The sequence below is a fragment of the Glycine soja genome, chromosome 16 (assembly GCF_004193775.1).
Source record: "Glycine soja cultivar W05 chromosome 16, ASM419377v2, whole genome shotgun sequence".
NCBI classification, from domain to species: Eukaryota; Viridiplantae; Streptophyta; class Magnoliopsida; order Fabales; family Fabaceae; genus Glycine; species Glycine soja.
The window spans coordinates 36,977,287-36,999,661 of record NC_041017.1 but is presented as its reverse complement, the minus strand read 5'-3'; the positions used below and the strand labels follow the sequence as shown (position 1 = coordinate 36,999,661).

The 22,375-nt window shown below is 35.0% G+C and overlaps 1 protein-coding gene across 2 annotated transcripts; it reads left to right on the top strand.

Annotated features, from left to right (window-relative positions):
• Positions 1-55: 55 nt before the first annotated feature.
• LOC114390593 (cleavage and polyadenylation specificity factor subunit 1-like) lies at positions 56-20,858 on the top strand. Of its 2 annotated transcripts, XM_028351387.1 has the most exons (26): positions 56-497; positions 2,014-2,160; positions 3,369-3,522; positions 5,482-5,617; positions 7,032-7,177; positions 7,758-7,853; positions 8,010-8,062; positions 8,267-8,398; positions 9,046-9,097; positions 9,218-9,337; positions 9,544-9,675; positions 9,845-9,973; positions 10,161-10,238; positions 10,618-10,758; positions 11,939-12,033; positions 13,644-13,840; positions 14,014-14,792; positions 15,596-15,676; positions 15,767-15,832; positions 15,919-15,996; positions 17,024-17,251; positions 17,339-17,470; positions 17,581-17,757; positions 17,986-18,171; positions 19,498-19,880; positions 20,292-20,858. In XM_028351387.1, the coding sequence occupies exons 1-26, from the start codon at positions 187-189 to the stop codon at positions 20,404-20,406; spliced, it is 4,344 nt and encodes a 1,447-aa protein (XP_028207188.1). In that variant the 5' UTR covers positions 56-186; the 3' UTR covers positions 20,407-20,858. The 2 variants fall into 2 exon arrangements, with proteins under 2 accessions (XP_028207188.1, XP_028207189.1); XM_028351388.1 differs by lacking the exons at positions 56-497; positions 2,014-2,160 and adding an exon at positions 5,242-5,363 and having other exon boundaries at positions 3,437-3,522.
• The last annotated feature ends 1,517 nt before the right edge of the window (positions 20,859-22,375 follow it).

The window sequence follows — 22,375 nt, the reverse complement described above, 5'->3', positions numbered from 1 at the left end:
CAATATCATTCAAAATTATTTATTTAATTTCTTCCAAACTCTTTCTACCCTTTCCCTCGCCGCTGAGACTGAACTACACTGACACATCATAGTCAGTCAGGACACACAAAAACACTGACTCCCGCCAAACCCAAACCCAAACCCTAATCTCAACTTCGAATTCGAATCTAACGTGTTTCTTCCACCATGAGTTTTGCGGCGTACAAGATGATGCAGTGCCCCACCGGCATCGACAACTGCGCCGCCGGGTTCCTCACCCACTCCCGCTCTGACTTCGTCCCTCTCCAGCCCGACGACCTCGACGCCGAGTGGCCCTCCCGCCCCCGCCACCACGTCGGCTCCCTCCCCAACCTCGTCGTCACCGCCGCCAACGTCCTCGAAGTCTACGCCGTCCGCCTCCAGGAGGACCAGCCGCCCAAGGCCGCCGCCGACTCCCGCCGCGGCGCCCTCCTCGACGGCATTGCCGGGGCCTCCCTCGAACTCGTGTGCCACTACAGGTTCCGCCTCTGTCCACTTACTCGTTCTGGAATTTGAATTGTGCTTAGATTAGCTTATTTTGAAGAAATAATAATATTTTGAGCTGTGGTAGTTGTTTGGATTTTCTGGAATTTAGAATGTGTAGTAACGATAGGGGTTGGGTCTAGCATAAGGGTTAATCTCGATAATGTGACGAACAACTAACGAGGTTCCAATTCCCGTTGAGAGAGGTGCACACATTAGTGTCTGTGCACTTGCTCTGGAATCTGGATTGTGATTAGATTAGCTTATTTTAAAGAAATAGTAAAAATAGTGGTTACTTTCTCGGAAATGATCTCAACTAGACATTTGAGCTATGTTAGGTGTGTGGATTTGCTGGAATTTAGAATGTGTAGTACCAACAAGGGTTGGGTCTTGCCTAAAGGGTTACTCCTATGAAGGTGGCAAACCAAGGTTCAATTTTCAAAAGAGAAAGATGCTCACATTTAGTGTTTGATTGTGCTTCAAACATGATTGTCTCCGTAGGAGTATACCTGTGAGAAGTTAAAAATAATAAAGTGTAGCAGAGAGTTTTTATTTTAGTTTTTTTTTAAATTCTTGTTTGCAATTGATGGTACATTGTGGATTGAGTAGTGGTCATTTAGTTAGTGATAATTGTATGTGTTTGGTTAATGGTGCTGGGATGTAGATTTGGTTGTTTTCAGCTTTGTTAGTTTGCTGAATTAACTGACAGAGTTGAATAGAGGCTGTGTGGATTTGCTGGAATTTAAGGGTTGGGTCTTCCAGAAGGGGTTAGTTTTGACAACATAGCAAAGCAAGGTTTGAATTGCTGTTGAGAGAGGTTCTCACATTTAGTAATATGATTGTCTCTGAAGGAGTGCACCTATGAGAAATTTTAAAAAGGAATTGTCCAGTGAATACGATAATATTTTTTTTTCATTTGCAATTTATAGGTGCATTGTCGATTGAGTAGTGGCAATTTAGTTTGTGATAATTGTATGTGTTTGGTTAAAGATGCTCGGATGTAGATTTGGTTGTTTTCAGCTTTGTTAGTGCTGAATTTATTGATGGAGTTGAGTGTGGAGCATATTATGCTGCAATGTAAATCAACTGTGTTGCTACTGCTGGAGCATAAATTGTGAAATTTGTAAATGTTTTTGTTTTTTTAAATATTGATTTGCAATTGGTAGGAATATTGTGGATTGAGCTATGGAAATTTCATTAGTGATCACCAAGCTGGTTTTCTTAATGATGCTAGGATATAGATTAGATTGTTTTTAGCTTCTTTTAGCTGTTAAATTTTCTGATTGTCTATGTGAATTTAGAATGTGAAGTTTGGAAATTTTCTTGTTTTTTTCCCAATTATGTACAGTGTGGATTGATTTAAGGGAATTTAGTTAGTGATGATTACATGGGTTTCCTTGATTATAATGGGAATGTGGGACATGTCCTTGACTACGAACTTCTTTAATCTGTTGGTTTTAGTGCTTGATTTTGGCATCTTACCTCACACATGCTATTATACATATGATTCAGGTTGCATGGTAATGTTGAAACCATGGCTGTTTTGAGCATTGGAGGTGGTGATGTTTCTAGGAGGAGAGATTCTATCATGTTAACTTTTGCAGATGCAAAGATTTCAGTTCTTGAGTATGATGATTCTATTCACGGACTTCGTACTAGGTGAGTGCATATGTTTAGACTAGCATACGAACAAAATACGTTTTTGTTCTGTTAAATTATGTTCTTAATAGTTTGATATTTGGCTTTGCACTTCTGTGAACTAAAAATTAGAAGAATCATTAAAGGAAAAATAAGCCTTCAATTTTGTTGTGGAGTCTGATTAAGAATGGTTTTTATCCAACTCTTTGTTATACTTTACACATTGTATGCTTCTTCATTGATATTGAAATGATTAGCTGCTTAACTGAATTAAAAATGGTTTTTATCCAATTCTTTGTTATACTTTCTCTACACATTGTATGCTTCTTCATTGATATTGAAATGGTTAGCTACTTAACTGAACTGTAGAGAGATTCTATTCTATTTGAAATGTTATGAGTGGGGGCATTCTAGTTCAACTTGGTAGGATGGGAGACAAGGTGTATTCCTCTTATGAAGATGCTGTTGCTGTTTTAGAAAGTTGTAATTTGAACTTTTCCTTGTGGCTTGTTGAGGGAAATGACTTTTGCATTTTGATGAAAAAATTGATTAATCTTTTTTTTTATCAGCAAAAGTATATATATATATATATATATATATATATATATATATATATATCATCAGTACAAGCGGTACTGTTGTATATACATCCTAGCATTTGCAAGGTGCAGAACTATGGTGACCTAATACATGCTAACCGGCAGGAATTGGGAAACCAAAGATCTGGCTAACTAGGTACCCAACCAGCCAAAATTCGATTCTATAAGCTATCCCCCCCCCAAAAAAAAACAAAAAACTATCCCTAATATTACTAGACCTGGAATGAAATGGCATATCAAATCCTAAGCCAGGTCCAGCAATAAAATAGAGCATCCTCCATCTCTTTATGACTGTTAAAACTTTCATTTTGGAAGACTATCATATTCCTATGATGCCAAATACACCATGTCAAAGCAATCCACCAAGTCTGCCAGTGATGAGTCTTCTATTGTCTTTTGAAGGGTTGGAATTTGGAAGATGTTCAGGGCTTGCATAGAGTGAGCTGTTGACATTTCTTTTTATTTGTTGTTTAGGGTCAGGGGTGTTGATATAACTTAAAACAGGATAGTTCATTGACTTGTAGCATGTCAGTTGAAAATGAGAAGTCATGTCATTATGCTTCAAACTCTTATCTCCTGTCTAAAGGATTTTGCTTATCTGTTGTCTTTAACTGTTTTTCTACCTTCCAGTTCTTTGCATTGTTTTGAGGGTCCTGAATGGCTTCATCTGAAAAGAGGAAGAGAACAATTTGCAAGAGGACCAGTGGTAAAGGTTGATCCTCAAGGCAGGTGTGGTGGAGTTCTTATCTATGATTTGCAAATGATAATACTAAAGGCTACTCAGGTTTATCCTCTATGCCTTGCAAATTTGAAATTCTTTGTAGTATATCACACTACTTATTTCCTTTTTAACCTGGTTACTAAAAAAAATCATTAGTCACTAGCAAGAGAAGGGACAGCCTAAGATGCCCAGCCTCTGTATATGTCTATAAAGGGAACTTCCTTGAAACATCCTTTAGTTCCATAATTGCTGGTTCATTCTTTTCATACATTTTGCTAGAAAGTAGGATTTGGGTTCAAGTTTCTATGGAGTCTAGTCATGCAGTTGCTGGTTCTGTTTTAATTTCCTCTTTTTTTCTCCAAATAGGGATAAGTCTGATTTTGTAAACCTGCTTTGGAAGTCTTAGGTTCTATCCAAGGCAATGTCTTTCATTTGAATTGCTGTACTTAAAAAGATTGATACAAAAGATTTATTGTGGATTTGCAAACCACACAAAGGTTTCCCTCCAAATGATTGTGTTTTGAGCCTTGGTTTTCTGTACATCAGTGGGCTCTGATGATGTTTTGGTATCACACCTTCAATTTGCTGATGACACTGTCCTGTTCTTAGAACCAAATGCCAATTCTTTTCTTCATTCTCTTTTGATTCTTAGTTTGTTCGAAATTATTTCAGGGTTAAAGATAAACCTTTCTAGTTGTGGATTGACAGGTGTCAATGTGAATTAATCTATCTATATTCATTTTTTCCTCTTTGGTGGGATTTCAAATACTTAAATGCTGACTTACCAATCTAGGACTTCCTGTGGGTGGTAATCCCCTGGCCCACACCTTTAGGAGCCTATCATTTGAATGATTTCCTAGCGGTTTGACATATTGAAGGGTGCTTTCTTTTTGTAAATTTCTTTCACTGGTCAGGTTTCTCTATATAGTATCCCACTGTACCATGTCTCTGTTTTTATGCATACCAGTTGTTATTGCACAGTGTATAGAGAAAGTAATGAGGGGCTTCTTTGGTAAGGGGTTAATGGGTTAATTAGAGACATCTTTGTTTTGTTTTTATGTCTCTCTTTCTTTTGTTTGTTGGGAATTTTGCAATCCCCATAAAGGAGGAGGTTTGGGTCTAGGAACTTGGTATAGTTTTTGAGAATTTCTTATCCTCTTGCATATGTATCTCTCCTTTGTTCTTAAGAAGTCTTTTTAATCAAAAAAATATATGTACAGCAGTAAGACATTTATGGTGCAGACATTTTAGTTTTAAACTTTTAATTTAATTAGGGAAACTGGATTTCCAGAGAGGATTTAGGTCTTTCAGAGCAATTTCTCATGCCATTTTAGTGGTTTTGATTGGATAGGAGTTAAGACAGCAAGATCCCATTAGTGTGATATACGAGCAGTTATTTGGTGCTTTTGGTTAGAGAGGAACGTCAGAATTTTTTAGGATAGCTACCTGAACTGTTGTTTACTAATTTTCAAAAACGAAGTTATGACTCAAATTACCATAATACTAATAGACTAATAGTACATTCTCAAGAATCAAGAGATCTTAAAATCAAATACGTTACACATCCTCAATACAACTTATTGTAAGGAGTTTAATGACCCAAGCAACTTTACTGTTTTCAAAATGAAATTACATCGTATAAATTAATCATAACTGTTGCCTCTCATATTGCAAGGCATTGCATATACTCATGGAGCTATTATATAAAATTTGACCATGAAACTAAAGATCAGTGACAAAGACTTTATTGAACCATAATAATAAATTTTCTTGACTGTGCAGATCTATCACATCTTTTTTTGAATGGTCAACAACTATAGAAAAGATCTGATACATGTATGTCTAAGCTACATCATAGCCAGAATGCTCTTAACTGCAAATGTTGTAACCTAGCGTTGCATTCTGTAATCCACCTAACTTCTAAAATCTAATTGATTTTAAATCGATTGTGATTCATTTTGTTAGTATATTTACTCTTGGAAAAATTTCTTTTAAGTTTTTTATTCATGTATTTGTTGTCAGGCTGGTTCTGGTTTAGTTGGGGAGGATGATGCCTTGGGATCTTCAGGAGCAGTTGCTGCTCGTATTGAGTCATCTTATATGATAAACCTACGTGACTTGGATATGAGGCATGTAAAAGATTTTACGTTTGTTCATGGTGAGTTTAAGAGAATATTAATATTTATCATCTTGTCTCTTAAGTATGTATTTCTATAACTTTGATTTTTAATTGTGCTGAATGGTGCCGTGTTATCCATGTAACCAACCTCACCTAGTGGGATAAGGTTTTGTTATTGTTGTTTGTCTCTTAAGTATGTATTTATATATGGTAAAAAATAAAAATACTAGCTTTCATGAGATGGAATTTGGATTTAGTTTTTGATAAAAAATAGAATCATGGTTGTTGCTAGTAACATCAATATTAAAAGTTTCTTAAAAAATATGGGTATTCTTATTTCTTTTTTAATTTTGTGGTGTGTTGGAGGGGGAAGAAAATGGGGCCTAATCCAAAAGCAACAAAATGAAATAGAAACCATCTTTGGCAAACATGTCTGCATCATATCAGCAGTAATAAGCATGAATAGACTAGAAGGGACATGAAACATTAGATTCAGGAGAAAGTTGCTGGCTCCAGTTGATGAGACATCCTGCAAATTTATTTCCTCCACAGTTTGATTGACTGAAATTGTGTTCATAACTTTAATCCAGCCATAACAAATGTGACAAGAAAAAGAGACGGTCTTTTAACAGAGCCTTGCCTTAGTATATCAAAAAAATTATTCCTGTAAGTTTGAAAGGTCACAGTTGCCATTCAAAGACAGTTTGGGGTGAATTTGTATAAACAACTTAATTAAATGTTTATTTGATAAGCTTTTATCACATGATAGCTTATGTCATAAATTTAACCATGGAATTTAGTGAAATAAGCTAAAGAGAGCTTATAGGAGTCCTAAGTTATATTCATAAGCTGAAATAAGTTCCTTGTAAACTCTTCCAATCACCATCACACCACCTCATTTGTACGCAATACTTGCTGAATATTTGTTTTGTAGAGCAATGATAAATTGTAACATGGAATATCAGGATTTTATTTTTAGCACTAATGAATTTAATAATCAAATAAAAACATTTTGTTTTCTATTTGCATGTATTTGAATTCATTCATACATTTTGGAAAGAGACCAACTTTACTTTGTGATTATAATGCATGTTTCAAATCAAATGTATTATCTATAAAATTATATAAGCATTTATTGTGTTTGTGCATAAAATATTGACTGTTGGTTTGGTCAAAATGACATGTTTCTTAAATTTATTTTCCTGTTTCTTTATTTGTTACCCTTCTTTTATTAGTTGAATATAATATAATTAGTAGCGTTGTTTCTGGATCAAAAACTGAATTAACTAATGTTATATTGTATAATCATAATTAAAAAAAAGTGTATGAGATTCTGATTCTGCTGCTTTTATTGCATTGCTTGTGTATTTATTTTCTTTGCCTGAAAACATATAATATACATAAGTTTGTTTTATTTTTTATTTTACGAGTATCGGGTTAACTTGTTGTATAGGCTATATTGAACCTGTAATGGTGATTTTGCATGAACGTGAACTCACTTGGGCCGGGCGTGTCTCATGGAAGCATCATACTTGCATGATATCAGCACTTAGTATCAGCACAACTTTGAAGCAGCATCCACTTATTTGGTCAGCTGTTGTAAGTTCAATGTAGATGCATTGATGGCACTTCAATGTCATTTTGTTCAAAGTGGCAATGACAAAATGGAAGATATTTTATTCCCCCTCCTCCCTCCCCCCCCTCAATATCTAAGTTAGCTGGAGTATTTTAGGTTATGGCTGGTTTATTAATCTCCTTATTGGTGGTTGCTGTCCATTTCTATTTTATTTAGAATTTTCTTTTCATCTTATAATTTATAGTTTTGTTTGCTCTTAACTTGTAGGCGAACAAATATAATTTGGCTGAATAGTGTCTATTAAATTTTTTAAACAATTTTTGGTTTTGTTGTCTCTTAGTTTCTAGGCAAACAAAATTGAATGTCAGCAATAGTGTCTATTATATTGACTTTTTTTATAAAAAAATACTGCCTCTTCCGCGTGAGATCTCTTTCGTAACGTGTTAATCAATGTGTGCATGGAGAGCTTATGTTTTTAATAATATTTCCTCCTGGAAATCATTTGTATCTCTCAAGTCCAGCATCTTTTAACTTCTGATTATTTCCCCCCTTTTTTTCGCTTTAAACTGTTTTTTTAAATTCGTGTCGTATTCATTTTGTCAGAATCTTCCCCATGATGCGTACAAGCTTCTTGCAGTGCCCTCGCCAATAGGTGGTGTTCTTGTAATTAGTGCTAACACTATTCATTATCACAGTCAGGTTAGCGTGTTACCTTGGCATAACCATGCAATGTCTTCTCAGTTTCTATTAAATTGAAAAGATATTTAATCGTAGTTTTGTGTGTATTCTTAGATTTTACTGTTTTTGGTTTACAAGAGATAGGGAATAAGCTAATTATATAGGTTGTTTTTGCAGTCTGCTTCTTGTGCATTGGCCTTGAACAGTTATGCTGTTACACTTGACAGTAGGTGGTGATTCTTTCTCTCTTTCATGTACTCTTCATATAAAATGAAATAATTCTAGGCATGGACTTTTACAATTATTTGACATTACCTCTCACTTTTCATGCACTGATTTGACATCCTCTTATGATGCACATTAATTAATTTCTTCATATTGTATTTGGGTGTTAACTTTTATAATCCCAATTGCCTTCTTTTTCCTATTTCCAGTCAAGAGATACCAAGATCAAGTTTCAATGTGGAGCTTGATGCTGCCAATGCAACTTGGTTGTTAAGTGATGTGGCCTTGCTGTCAACAAAAACTGGTGAACTGCTATTGCTTACGCTTGTTTATGATGGAAGGTACGTTGCTTATCCTTTTTATCTCCCTAATTCTCATTCTTTATGTTGTGCGTCATATGTTCATTTTAGCTGATTGGGAGGTAGATGTGTAGGTTGAGATTACACTCCAACTGGCATATGATAGGAATGTCTTTTACTTTAAGAAAAGAGAATCTTACTATTGTCAGTACTCCGGATAACTATTTTCAGCATTACTTCAATGTTCTGTTTCCTGTTCCTCTTTTTTTGTCATTGTATCATCTCATGCTACTTTTATGGAAGTGGAAGGTGTTTCTACTCAAAGCTTTATCTGGTTTGTACACCCAACATTTCTAATTTTTTTTTCATCAAAGGAAGAACATTTAGTTTGAGTTTTTAAATTTTGATCTATAGTCGATGGGTAGATGGAAAGCAATTTTAACAATTCTGAGTAGATAGCATGATTGAAGAAGAGTAATAGTTGCAGTTTTATCCCCTCTTGAAACCATGGAAATCAATTTCGAGAATTCTATAGTATACAACATGATTGAAGAAGAGTAAGAGTTGCAGTTTTATCCCCTCTTGCAAACATTGTTGCAGTGCCATGTGCTCAAAACATAAACACTACTATTATAGAACCTCCTATATACATGAACCAACAATTTTTTATTATTTTTTTTCATTTTCAGGGTTGTACAGAGACTTGATCTTTCCAAGTCAAAAGCTTCAGTTCTGTCATCTGTAAGTTTGAAAATTTTACATTTTTGTTAATGTTGTTGTAGATTTGAATCTAACCTTTACAGATTAATTTAATTTTCATATTGACCTTAGTTTTTTTTAATATCTGCAAAATTATGTTAGGGTATTACAACAATTGGAAATTCTCTGTTTTTCCTCGCCAGTCGGTTAGGGGACAGTATGCTAGTGCAATTTTCTTGTGGATCAGGTGTTTCCATGTTGTCATCCAATCTAAAAGAAGAGGTATGTAATGGATGACTTTTAATTCTCCACTGCCTTCTTTTGATAGCTAAGTCTAAAAACGGTAGATTCAAATATGCTATTCAAGTTGAGGGTTGTTTTTTGGTTCTATAAATATTTTCAAGCAAACCCGCTACTATCTTATTGTGTTACTTCTGTGTTCTCTATCTGTGAAGTGATTTATAAAATATTCCCCTGCAATTTTATAGGTTGGTGATATTGAAGCAGATGCTCCATCAAAGAGATTGCGAAGGTCTCCTTCTGATGCTTTGCAAGATATGGTTAGTGGTGAGGAGCTCTCCTTGTATGGGTCTGCTCCAAATAGAACAGAATCAGCACAGGTAGTGTCTCGATATGGATAGAGGAAAAGTCTCAGGAGATTAAGTGGGCATTTAACATCTTTTATTTGTTTATAGACACAATCCTTCTTGAATTTTCTGTGGTATTTTCTGAAATCCTTTGACATATTAAACTTACTGAACTAGTTAAATAGTTATATTTTTGCTGCAGAAATCCTTCTCGTTTGCAGTGAGGGATTCATTGATTAATGTTGGTCCTTTGAAAGATTTCTCATATGGTTTAAGAATAAATGCTGATGCAAATGCTACAGGGATAGCCAAACAGAGTAACTATGAATTGGTCAGTATTTCTTTTTTTTCCTTGGTGTTTTAATCTGAGCACTATTACCTTACTTGGATAGGGAAACCAGGTGGGGGGAGTGAATGAAGCCGTTGTACTACCTGCTTAAATATTATTACTATTATTTCCATAATGGTCTGTTTACATTCAATATTTTTTGTTTCACATATATTGAGCTGCTATGTAGGTGTGCTGTTCTGGTCATGGAAAAAATGGTTCTCTTTGTGTTTTGCGGCAATCAATTCGCCCAGAAGTGATTACTGAGGTTTGTCCATGATTTTCATTGGCGGGACATGTTTAAATATATTTAATATGTTTAATCATGATGCTTATGTTATAAAATAATTTTTAAGTTCATCTTTACATCTATGTAAACAAATTAATGGCACTTCAATTTTTTATATTTTATCAATAACACTTCAATTTTTCATATTATTCGGTACAATTGTAAAGTAAATCCATTATTCTTAAGATACATCAAACATTTGATTGTGATATACTACTTTCAGCCATCCAGTTGTTTTTAGCAATTTGCTGAATGGTCTAAAAAGAGTCTCTTATGAGTTATGAACCAATTTCCAATTGATAAAAGGTTGCAATGGTATGCAACATTCATAATTTTTATGGTTAATGCATAATTTCAGGTTGAACTTCCTGGTTGCAAAGGAATTTGGACTGTGTATCATAAGAGCACACGCTCTCATAATGCTGATTCTTCTAAGATGGCTGATGACGATGATGAGTATCATGCTTACCTTATTATTAGTTTGGAGGCTCGTACTATGGTAATTACTATCTGTTCAGTTTTGGAAGGATAAGCTATGACTTAAAATGTCTAAAAGTTTTGATTTTACATTTAATGCTATTTGTGGGTGGACTTTCTAGTCAAATCATTTGGGGGTAAGAAATTTAAGTGTTACATCAGTGCCTAAACAAAATGGTAGCGACATAAAATCAGGCTCTAAAAATGTTTGATTGTTTTCTCTATAGCTCGCGAGGGGTATATAGTTGCCACGACATGAGTAACAGTCCCTAATAATACAGTATTTCAGAGATAATTCTATATTTGTATGTGCATACATAATCTCAAGTATTTTTATAAACTTGTATCTATTGTCTCAACTTATTTTTAAACTTCATTTGATTTTTTCATATTTTTATTATTAACTTTCTTAAATGGAAATTAAAGACTGGTACTCAGAAGCTGACTTATTATTAACTTTCATATTTTTATAAACTTGTATCTATTGTCTCAACTATGTAAGCAATGTGGCATCTAATCACAGCATCTTTCTTTTTCCCTATGTATTTTAGTCACTCACCCTCCAGGTCTTTGTCATATCCATTTTTGTCTCTGTTGGCTAAGTGCCAGATCGGCTTTCGTCATACTTTACACTTTATGCAGGACAGTGGAGGGTTTACGATTTAGCACTTGAAAATTTGGGTTTCTATTAAGTGTCGAAAGATTGGCAATTAAAAATCAACTTGTGAGTTTTTAGGAAAGATCCGTTTTCTGGCAATAGGAAAGGCATTCAATTGGTCTGCCAGTGCCAGTGAAATTTGGGTTTTGATATTTATGGTAAATTGAAGGGAAGACTCAATCACAGGCACAGCCAAATACCTTATTTTTGGGCAATAATAGAAAACTAATAAAACAATCCTATGATTGATAACATTGGCACAACAAGCTTCAACATCAAATTTAACTACAAAAGTTTGCTAGACTGAGGCTTGATTCTTGCTTAGCAGCTCCCCCCCATGTGTTATCTCTGTTCCTTTTTAATTGTCTTCATGCTTCTTTGATCGTTATCTTCTATTTTTTAATGGTTCTGTGTGGTTGATTTCTATATTTTGGCACTTCAATGGAATTTCTCACATCACAAATATTGGAAATTAAATTATGGTAATATGTTATTGTTTACTCACGAAGATACATTGACATGTTTTTTGGCCATTTGTGATTAGGTACTAGAAACTGCTGATCTTCTGAGTGAGGTTACTGAAAGTGTGGACTACTATGTTCAAGGAAAAACACTTGCTGCGGGGAATTTATTTGGAAGGTAATGTGTTGGTTATTGATGTTTCTGTAAGAATAAAATTCAATTAGATGGGTTATTATTTAACTTTCTGTATTACTTCCTGCTTGTGGATCTTTACCATTTATTTGGCTGGGATTTTAATCTGTTTCTTGTCATTTGTTGATTTTCTATTCCATGGAGCCATGGACTGTTACCAGTTGCTGGGGAAACAGAAAGTGTGTTCCATTTGTATTCTGTATCTTGATTTACCCTGTTAATTTTCATATAGTCCAATGTCACAATTTTATATTCAGCTGATTTCAAATTAAAATTGTAGAACTTGTTAAGATTACATATTATTCTGTTATTTATGATTAGATAGTAATTAGTGATTTAGTCCATATTAGTTATTATTAGATTGATCGTATGTAATCAATACTGATCCTATTTGCGCATTATAAATAAAGGCTTAGGGTGGTCATCCTTGACACACAATATTACACAGTAAAACATTGTTATATGATATCAGAGCTTAGGAGTTTAGGTTATTCTTGATAGAGGAATAACGAAAATCGTGCTCCACTTGGGACCTACTGTCTCTGTTGGACCTTTCTGCTTTGCCTGTCTTCTGGCAAATTGTTTCCGCATTCCAGTGCTCCGGGACCTTTTCTCTTCCGGTGATCTGTTTTTGAATTTCTTGCAACTTTTCTGATCACTGCCACCAGCCACTGCTGAATCTCCGGTGACCTATTCAGCCGACGACCCACCATCAGGAGCGCCTGCAGCCCATCTACCCAACGCCGTCAACGGCGCCACCATCAGACACCAGAAGCGCCCTCATGCGCGTTTCCTAGGTGTGTCAAACAGCATCAACTTCGGAAGTTCTACTAGCATGTCTTGCCACCATTCAGGCCTCGCTTTTGGCAACTAGGTTTTCGACCACTATTGCCTATCGCCAAAGACCGTCGCGCCATCCACATGCACAACCAACTCAAAACACCACCACACGTGACCCCATGTAGGGCCTTGGCGCATGAAGTTCAGACACACGACGCGTGATGCATCTTCGGCCAGTGCCACACTGGTCTTCTCTCTCTCTGCCTCAAGGTGTCTCTAGTGAACCTTTTTGGTTTTTTTCATGGGTTAACAATGGCCATCATCATCACTGAAGTTCGCCACACCGTCAACATGCGCCGCCAACTCAAAACACCGCTGCACGTGAACCCACATTTGAAGTTCATGCACACGACACGTGACGCGTCTCCAACGAATCGCCTTAAGTTTCTATGGTAACATGTCTTTAAGGAAAGAGTTACCCCGTGGGTTGTCCATTCTTTATTTCAGGTATTCACCCTAAAATCATTGAATTGAAACAGGTGGTTTGACCACATTTGTAACAAGCTCGATTCATATGACATATATGCTCGAGCTTGAGAGGGAGTGTTAAGATTACATATTATTCCGTTAATTATGATTAGATAGTAATTAGTGATTTAGTCCCTATACTCATCATTAGATTGATCCTATGTAATCAATATTGATCCTATCTGTGCATTATAAATAAAGGCTAGTATGGTCATCCTTGACACACAACATTACACAGTAAAACAGTTATAGAAATATAACTAATGCAATCCTGGTTTTGTTCGTAGGTGTCGAGTTATCCAAGTCTATGAACGTGGTGCTCGAATTCTAGATGGTTCTTTTATGACCCAAGATGTAAGCTTTGGAGCTTCTAATTTGGAATCTGGTTCTGCATCTGACAGTGCTATAGCACTTTCTGTTTCTATAGCTGATCCATTTGTCTTGCTCAGGATGAGTGATGGAAGTATTCGACTTCTGATTGGAGGTAAATTTTGGTTAATTATTTTTGTTTAAAATTTACCTAAATTCTATTTATTAATTTTTAAGTTTCTCTATCGAAGTTCTCATAAACTCTGTCCCTTTGTTGATTAGATGCTTTTGAGCCTTTCCCCTCCTTTTTTGTGATGCCTTTATTTCCCTTTTTCTTTCAATTTACAGATCCTAGTACCTGCACTATCTCTGTCACTTCTCCAGCTTCATTTGAGAGCTCCAAGGGATCAGTTTCTTCATGTACACTGTACCATGATAAAGGACCTGAGCCTTGGCTGAGGAAAACTAGTACTGATGCATGGCTTTCTACTGGTGTTGGTGAGACTATTGATGGCACTGATGGTGCAGCTCAGGATCATGGGGATATTTATTGTGTTGTTTGTTTTGATAATGGTAACCTTGAAATATTTGATGTCCCCAATTTCAATTGTGTCTTTTCTGTGGAAAATTTTATGTCTGGAAAGAGCCATCTTGTTGATGCTCTGATGAAAGAGGTACTGAAAGATTCTAAACAAGGGGATAGAGATGGAGTGATCAACCAAGGGAGGAAGGAAAATATACCGGATATGAAGGTTGTAGAGTTGGCCATGCAGAGATGGTCTGGGCAGCATAGCCGTCCATTTCTTTTTGGGATTTTGAGTGATGGAACTATTCTTTGTTACCATGCTTACCTTTATGAAAGTCCAGATAGTACTTCTAAAGTTGAGGATTCAGCATCAGCCGGAGGATCCATTGGCCTTAGCAGTACCAATGTTTCCAGGCTTAGAAATTTGAGATTTGTTCGTGTGCCTTTGGATGCATATGCCAGGGAGGATACATCAAATGGACCACCTTGTCAACAAATTACTATTTTCAAGAATATTGGTAGTTATGAAGGATTCTTCCTATCAGGGTCAAGACCAGCTTGGGTTATGGTGTTGAGGGAACGACTTCGTGTTCATCCACAGGTCAGAACAAACCCACCATTATGTAATTATATCTAATAGATATTTAACTTGGTTGTGCTTGTGATATAATTTCTTTCTACTTTTGTTCTTGGGGATACCTATGAGTAACATTTTAAAATGTATACCGTTCTTTATTGTAATTAGTATGTTCAAAGAAGTTGGACCAGACAATTGCAATAAATTAGATGTTTTTTAAAGCATCATATTAGGCCATGTTTTTAACAGTGGCCATAGATAAAAAGTTGGTTATTGGGATTTTGGAGCTATCATCTAATGAAATTTATGTGTGATCTACCATGCTGTGCAATTTGTTTGGCTCAGAACACTGTTCTGAAATTGTATGTGACATTAATATGGTGGAATTCAAAGCAGAGCATCTTCTATCTGTGAGATGGTCTGCCTCTGGTGAGAGAGACCCTTACTTTTGCTCTAAAACTGTGATCTGGTCTGGTTGTATGATCTCAAAAAAAAAAAAAATTTCTATTATAGATAATAGTAATTTATTACATCATAAGGATATAATTGTCCATGCAAGAAGTCATTTTCTTTCTCTCCTGTCAGACCTTGACTGTTAATGCAATAGTTTCTGTAATAGGCATTACTGCCAATTGCATGTTCCATTTACCAGCTGATTGGACTGCATATCATGTTTGAACCATCATGGGCCAGCCATCACATCAGATGACTGCATTTTTTTTTTCGTTTGATTTTTATACCTAAATGAACACTATGATGCATTTTGTTAATATTTTTTTATACAGAAGAAATTTGAAAAAATATCTTACTGTTGTCTTCTGTGTCAGCTATGTGATGGGTCTATTGTTGCTTTTACTGTCCTTCACAACGTGAACTGCAATCAAGGACTTATATATGTTACATCACAGGTACATGATGATACTTTGCTTTTATGGATAAATTATCATAAACTAGGCCTGTAATTGTGGCTAATTTTTTCTTTTGAATCTTCTCTATAGGGTGTTTTGAAGATATGCCAGTTGCCTTCTGGCTCAAACTATGACAGCTACTGGCCTGTACAAAAAGTGAGTTTTCTTTTTCTCAAACTATGAAATCTTGATTTTCTACCTGATTTGGTTGGACCTTTTCTAATTTGTGATATCATTCTTAGATTCCACTAAAAGCCACACCACACCAAGTAACATACTTTGCGGAGAAGAACTTATATCCACTTATTGTCTCATTTCCTGTAAGTATATATTTTTATTTTTAATTTTCTAGAAATATTCAAGAGCATGATTGTTAGGCTTACTAGGTTATAATTCTTACTTAATAATATTTACAAGCATTTCTTGTGGCTTAAGTCTTGAACATTTGTCTGTATTTGGATTATCTTATTTTTGAAGTTTTATTTTCAGCTCTTGAAAAAGCTTTTGACCCCAAAAGGTGATTATTTTGCAAAACTAGATGTCAAATATATTATCCAAGCATTTGTAATCGCTTAGGGGGCGTTTGTTTCAGGGTAAAGTTTTGCATTCCCAGGAATCACATTCTCAGGATTATTATACCTGGGAATGCTATTCCCATGAACATGTGTGTTTAGTATTTAGTAATTTTAGGAAAAAGTTAGAATTTATTTAATTTGAAAATTAAAAAAATAAAAGTGAAAGAGAAAGGGTGAAGAATGTAGGAAGAATAGGTAGTTATTGTAGACAATAACTTCCATTCCCATGGGAATATCAGATACCACCCCCTCCTCATGGGAATAAAAAATGCTTATATTGTGAGAGCAAAACTTTCCTATGAATAAAATATACCTGGGAATATATTACATAACCTCCTAACAAACATGGGAATATTCATTCTCATTCTCGTATTCTTGGGAATAAAAGAAGATAACGTGAAAAAAAATGCCCCCTTACTCGTGGTACATTATGAGTTATTTCCAACTTTTAAGCTAAGAATTAGACTGCATAAACTAGTATTCCTTATTATAGAAAAATGTATTTAGGATTTTCTTATGAAGTAACTGCTAGTCACTAGTTTGTTAATTTAGTAGCTTATTTTAACCCATCTGTGCTTTATTTCAATATTTCTGATTAAAATTTGCTTGTTCTCTATATTATTTTTTTTTGCTTGATGCTAAATATATTTTTTTTTCTTACTCCATTGGATGAATTGTCCTTTTGTTTATTACTGTAGTTTAGAAAGTTGATTGTGTTTTAGTCTTTAGTCTTATTCAGGAAGTGATGCTACATTTTAATCATTCTCATCAGGTTCTTAAGCCACTAAATCAAGTTATTTCTCTGGTTGACCAAGATATCAACCATCAAAATGAGAGTCAGAATATGAATCCTGATGAGCAAAACCGCTTTTATCCTATTGATGAATTTGAGGTTCGTATTATGGAGCCAGAAAAGTCTGGTGGCCCTTGGCAAACTAAGGCAACAATACCTATGCAAAGTTCTGAAAATGCCCTTACTGTGAGGATGGTTACTTTAGTGGTAATGTTTGTTCCTTTGGTTTACAAATTGAGGTTGCTGATTGTTGCTGAACCTTATAAATTTCTCAGAAATTTATCTTTATTGCAGAATACAACCTCAAAAGAAAATGAAACACTTTTAGCCATTGGTACTGCTTATGTGCAAGGAGAGGATGTTGCTGCAAGAGGACGTATCCTATTGTTCTCTTTGGGGAAAAATACTGATAATCCACAAACTCTGGTATCCTTATGAATGTTTTCTTTTTAAGTGACCAAAATTGTGTCCCTTTACTCTAAATTTGGGTGATGCCTTTATTTGGACATTATCGTAAACATCCTTCTTCTTTACAGGTTTCAGAGGTGTACTCTAAGGAATTAAAAGGTGCTATATCTGCCTTGGCCTCTCTTCAAGGCCATCTATTAATAGCATCTGGTCCAAAAATTATTCTGCACAAGTGGAATGGCACTGAGTTGAATGGTATTGCATTTTTTGATGCACCACCATTACATGTTGTGAGCTTAAATATTGTAAGTGACAGTTCCTTAAATCTTCTATTATGATGAATACAAGGCCATTGAAACAACTTGCTTAATTTAGTTAGTTTAGTTACTTGCTTCTTCAACCTTCTGAAGTTTCTCTTGTTGAATTAAAATTGGTTGGTAGGGTCAAATTGGAAATGTGTCCTGGTTGTTATCAAATGATTAATTGTGCCCCCACCTCCACCTCTTGATTAGTAGATGTCATCATTTTTGTAGGTAAAGAACTTCATCCTTATTGGCGATATCCATAAAAGCATATACTTTCTTAGTTGGAAAGAGCAGGGTGCTCAATTGAGCTTATTAGCCAAGGATTTTGGCTCTCTCAATTGTTTTGCGACAGAATTCTTGATTGATGGAAGTACTCTCAGTCTCATGGTTTCAGATGATAATAGAAACATCCAGGTTTGTCTTAAGATTACATGGTATTATATATTCCATTTTTTTTTTTGTTTTTGCTCAGCAAAATTAATATATTATAAATGAGTACCAGAGGTACTAAATAATACAGTTTTAGAGACATATCATATGTAGTTTGGGTACAGACATTGATAACACAAGCTGAAAGATCCCACACTACTTTAATTGAACATGGAAATAGATTATATTCCATTTGTTTGTTGTGATGTGCATTTGCACTCTTTAAAAGATAACAGGTAAAAAAAAGTTTTTTTAATTGAAAGTTTGTGTTCCATTCTTTCTTCTTTCTTTAAAGTTCCCAGTTCATATTCTACTAATTTTTTTTCTAATTTTTTTTATTTTTCTATTAGTTTCACCATCATCTTTCATTTTTTGTCTTCATTGCTTTGTTTTTATTGCTCCCAGATTGATGGGGATTGTGTGTAAAATGTGACTTATTATTTAGTATTTATGTGTATTATAAAGTATTTAGTTTGAATTATAATATTTAATAGTGCCCTTCCCACTTTTACTATCCCTCTATAGTGTTTTCTGGGCTAGCCACTATGCGTCACTGTTCGGGTTTGATAACTATGCTTGAATCACTTTCCTTCCTGGTTTTACTAGATTATATGGTGATTATTTGTAATTTATAAGAAAAGGAGATTGATAGAAACCTGGTATCTTATTAAGAAGAAATAGGGGTAAACCCCAATTACAAAGATGGGAACACCATAGAACTTCAAGGGTCTGCACCTCCTGATGCCCTAAGGCTCCAATTCTCTCACTAATTATAAGATATTTGTCTCTCTCAACCCTTTTCTTATTTATAGCGTGTCTTATTTCATAAGCCTCTAACCTACCTAACTGCCTAACTTCTCACTAACAGACCCTAACACTAACAGGCATAAAACCATGCTCTCCCTCCAAAAGTAGCACAAGTTTGCTGTATAGGTTTTGCATTATGTATCTGCAATACAAATCTTCTGTCTCTGATAAACAAATTTTCCAGTTGAAATATAAATCTGCAAAATCAACGCTGATTATATGCAGTTTGTGAAAGCCCAGTCTCCAACATTGATATGGTTGGACTGTATTTGATCTTAGCAACAGCTATAATTGAGTCAGTGTACCCCTATAGGCTGCTGGCAATGTTGGCCAAGGTAGTCGTGTTTCTTGATGTCCCATTTAGGAAAAAAGTTCACTAAGGATAGCTTGACCTGAACATATTCCTTCCCCTCAGTTCTTTCTATATTTATAATTGTGTTTATTTTTATTTTATTATCTTGTCCTTTTCGTCAAGACATAACCTTCTAAATGTCTGGTGAGCAGATTTTTTACTATGCCCCAAAGATGTCTGAGAGTTGGAAAGGACAGAAGCTTCTTTCAAGAGCTGAATTTCATGTTGGTGCCCATGTGACTAAATTCTTAAGGTTGCAAATGTTATCCACTTCGGATCGAGCTGGTGCTGTACCAGGCTCAGATAAAACCAATCGTTTTGCCTTATTATTTGGTACCTTGGATGGAAGTATTGGTTGCATTGCGCCTCTTGATGAAATCACATTTCGCAGACTGCAGTCTTTGCAGAGAAAACTTGTTGATGCTGTACCCCATGTCGCTGGCCTGAACCCCAGAGCTTTTAGACTATTTCGGTCAAATGGAAAGGCCCATCGGCCTGGCCCTGACAGTATAGTTGATTGTGAGCTGCTATGCCAGTAAGTTTTATCTTCAGCCTGTATTACTGTATGTGGTATTGAGAAATGGATATCAAACTGAGAGTCTTATGAAAAAATCAAAAGAAAAATGTAGTTATTCAATATATGTTGAAGAATTGTTTGTTTTTTTGCTACAAAAAATTAATGGCCATATAAAATGCATGAAACTTGCGTAGTTCAAAACAGAAATGGAATAATAAGTGGTTAATGAACAAATTATAACTCTGCAAGAAAATCTAGGTGAATTTTTTCCACTTGCTTAAACATTCTAGAATAGCCAATCAGGGGAAAAACTATACCTTATGCTTACATACCTTACCTGTCTATTCACAATTTTCTCTTATATTTCACTAATAATATGCGAGTTCCTTGTTTTGAAACGTAAAATCTGCCTGGTCTTCTTTATTACAGTTATGAAATGCTTCCATTGGAGGAACAGCTTGAAATTGCTCACCAGGTTGGAACAACTCGATCACAAATTCTGTCAAATCTAAGTGATCTGTCTCTTGGAACAAGCTTCTTGTGAACATTCATCTTTTGTAGATCATGGAACAGTGCTGCCCATGTTTCCCAAGCTCTTGGCAGTTGTTTATTTTGATTCACAGTTAAATGCTCTACTAAGTTGAAGGCTTGGGTAACTGATTAGATCGTAGCCTTACTCTCTTACTGCCCTTGGAAACAGTGAATGCAGACAGACCCTGATATATGTTTCATGTTCGGTACACCAAAGGTCAAGTTGTCATTTCCTTCAACCTATAGTCGAGTTGGGAGTAGGGGAGTCTGTTTAATGCCTTAATGGACGAGGTGGATGTAACATGAATTTTGTTCATCAAAAGAAACAAGTAGGAAACTTAACCCCACTAGAAAGCCCGGATATTCTTTTCTGTATGTCAGCATTTAGAGTTCTCTGTAACTTGTAATTATTATTATTTATACTTTTGTTCGCACCATAATATGATGGTTTAGTTTCAAGTGGTACTTAAATTTGTCATGGGTGTCTGCTGCGGGTGGCGGCCATTGATACACGTGTGTGCTCAATTTAAGAGTTTTCAATTGAAAATGAAAATTAGAAAGACGCTCAACGATACACGTGTGAATCCATTATATATTGATTGGTACAGTTAAGTTAAATAATATACTCCCATGCAAGGTTTAAAGTTTTATTTACATTCATAATTATGGTCTTAAGGTTGCAATCTTATACACCTTCACAATCGTAATCGTAATTGTATTTGTCTGCAATGATAAATTAGCATTGATTTCATGCTATAAGAGGAATACATAAATCAGTTGATACATCTGATGAGGTTACTCCTATGGCAATTCTCAAGAAATAGCACTCGCACCCTTTCCACGATGCTCCTCCCCTGACAGGAAAAAAACAAAAAAAAAAGGTGATTGGATGCCACCAATTATGTCCATTATTATGAAGATCGAATATTCAATCTCTTTGGAGGCCTAAATTACAAAATCACATAATTGAATGTTTTGGGCAATGATTCAATGGTCCTGTTGGCGAACTGATACTATACCTGACAATGTAGTAAGAGTTACATTATCTTTATAACATTTTCTTACAATTCTTTCATAACCTTTTTTTTTTTTTCCTCTTCGTTATACCCGACAATGTAGTAAGAGTTACATCACTCATTTCATTACACACTTTTCAACATTTTCTCATATCTATAGTAACCATGGACATTGAAGTATCACCATTTTTTTTTTGTTTATTTTAATGTCTAATTAAATTAAAACTTAAAAAAAATTAATATTACAGCTAGATTATAGTTAGCCCTTTGCATGAATTTCGCGCCACACTGTTGCAAGTTGATTGTATTTGTAGGCACTGCATAATTTTTAGCCACCTGTTTCATTTGCATCTATTGTCAATTTAAAGATTTTTACACTGTTAATTGGTTCTTACATTGGCAATCAGATATCCAATACCTATGATTTGGTTCCATTCCAAGAATAACTAGTAATCCATTTACAACTGCACGTTTAAAACACACATACACAACACGCATGTAAAACACTTAAACCTGCCCTACCAATACACTGTTTTAGATATGTTGAAGCCGTTGGCCTTATTAAAGTCGAAAGTGAAAGAGTGGGGAAAAGTTGGCTCCACATGTGTTTTAATTAATTAAATGAACGTGATGATGCATCTGCCGCAGTTCAACTCAATGACAGAATTCTCTTCCAATTTGTTAGTATTTATTAACTTTTTTAGTATTGCGGCTATTTCCACACACGATTACTTCAACAAAGAAATCAGAAATCATTATGATAGTTAGGCAGGTTAGGAATTAGTATTGCAATCGAATAAATCCATGAGAATTTGTTAGTCATTCTACAGACTCACATCATTATATTTTTTAGCAAATTATTCTAACATTATGTGATTTTTGAGATTGTACATGATATTCCTATGCTTCTAACCCTTTTAATTATTTGAAATTATTATACTAGCATCTCTTATCACTTTTTATATA

Excerpts from the sequence above, each read along its gene's own strand:
- LOC114390593 (XM_028351387.1), top strand. The coding sequence starts at position 187 with ATGAGTTTTGCGGCGTACAAGATGATGCAGTGCCCCACCGGCATCGAC. Across the intron at positions 8,063-8,266 it reads GCTGTTACACTTGACAGTAG|TCAAGAGATACCAAGATCAA; the intron begins GTGGTGATTCTT and ends TCCTATTTCCAG. Across the intron at positions 17,252-17,338 it reads TGAGGATGGTTACTTTAGTG|AATACAACCTCAAAAGAAAA; the intron begins GTAATGTTTGTT and ends TCTTTATTGCAG.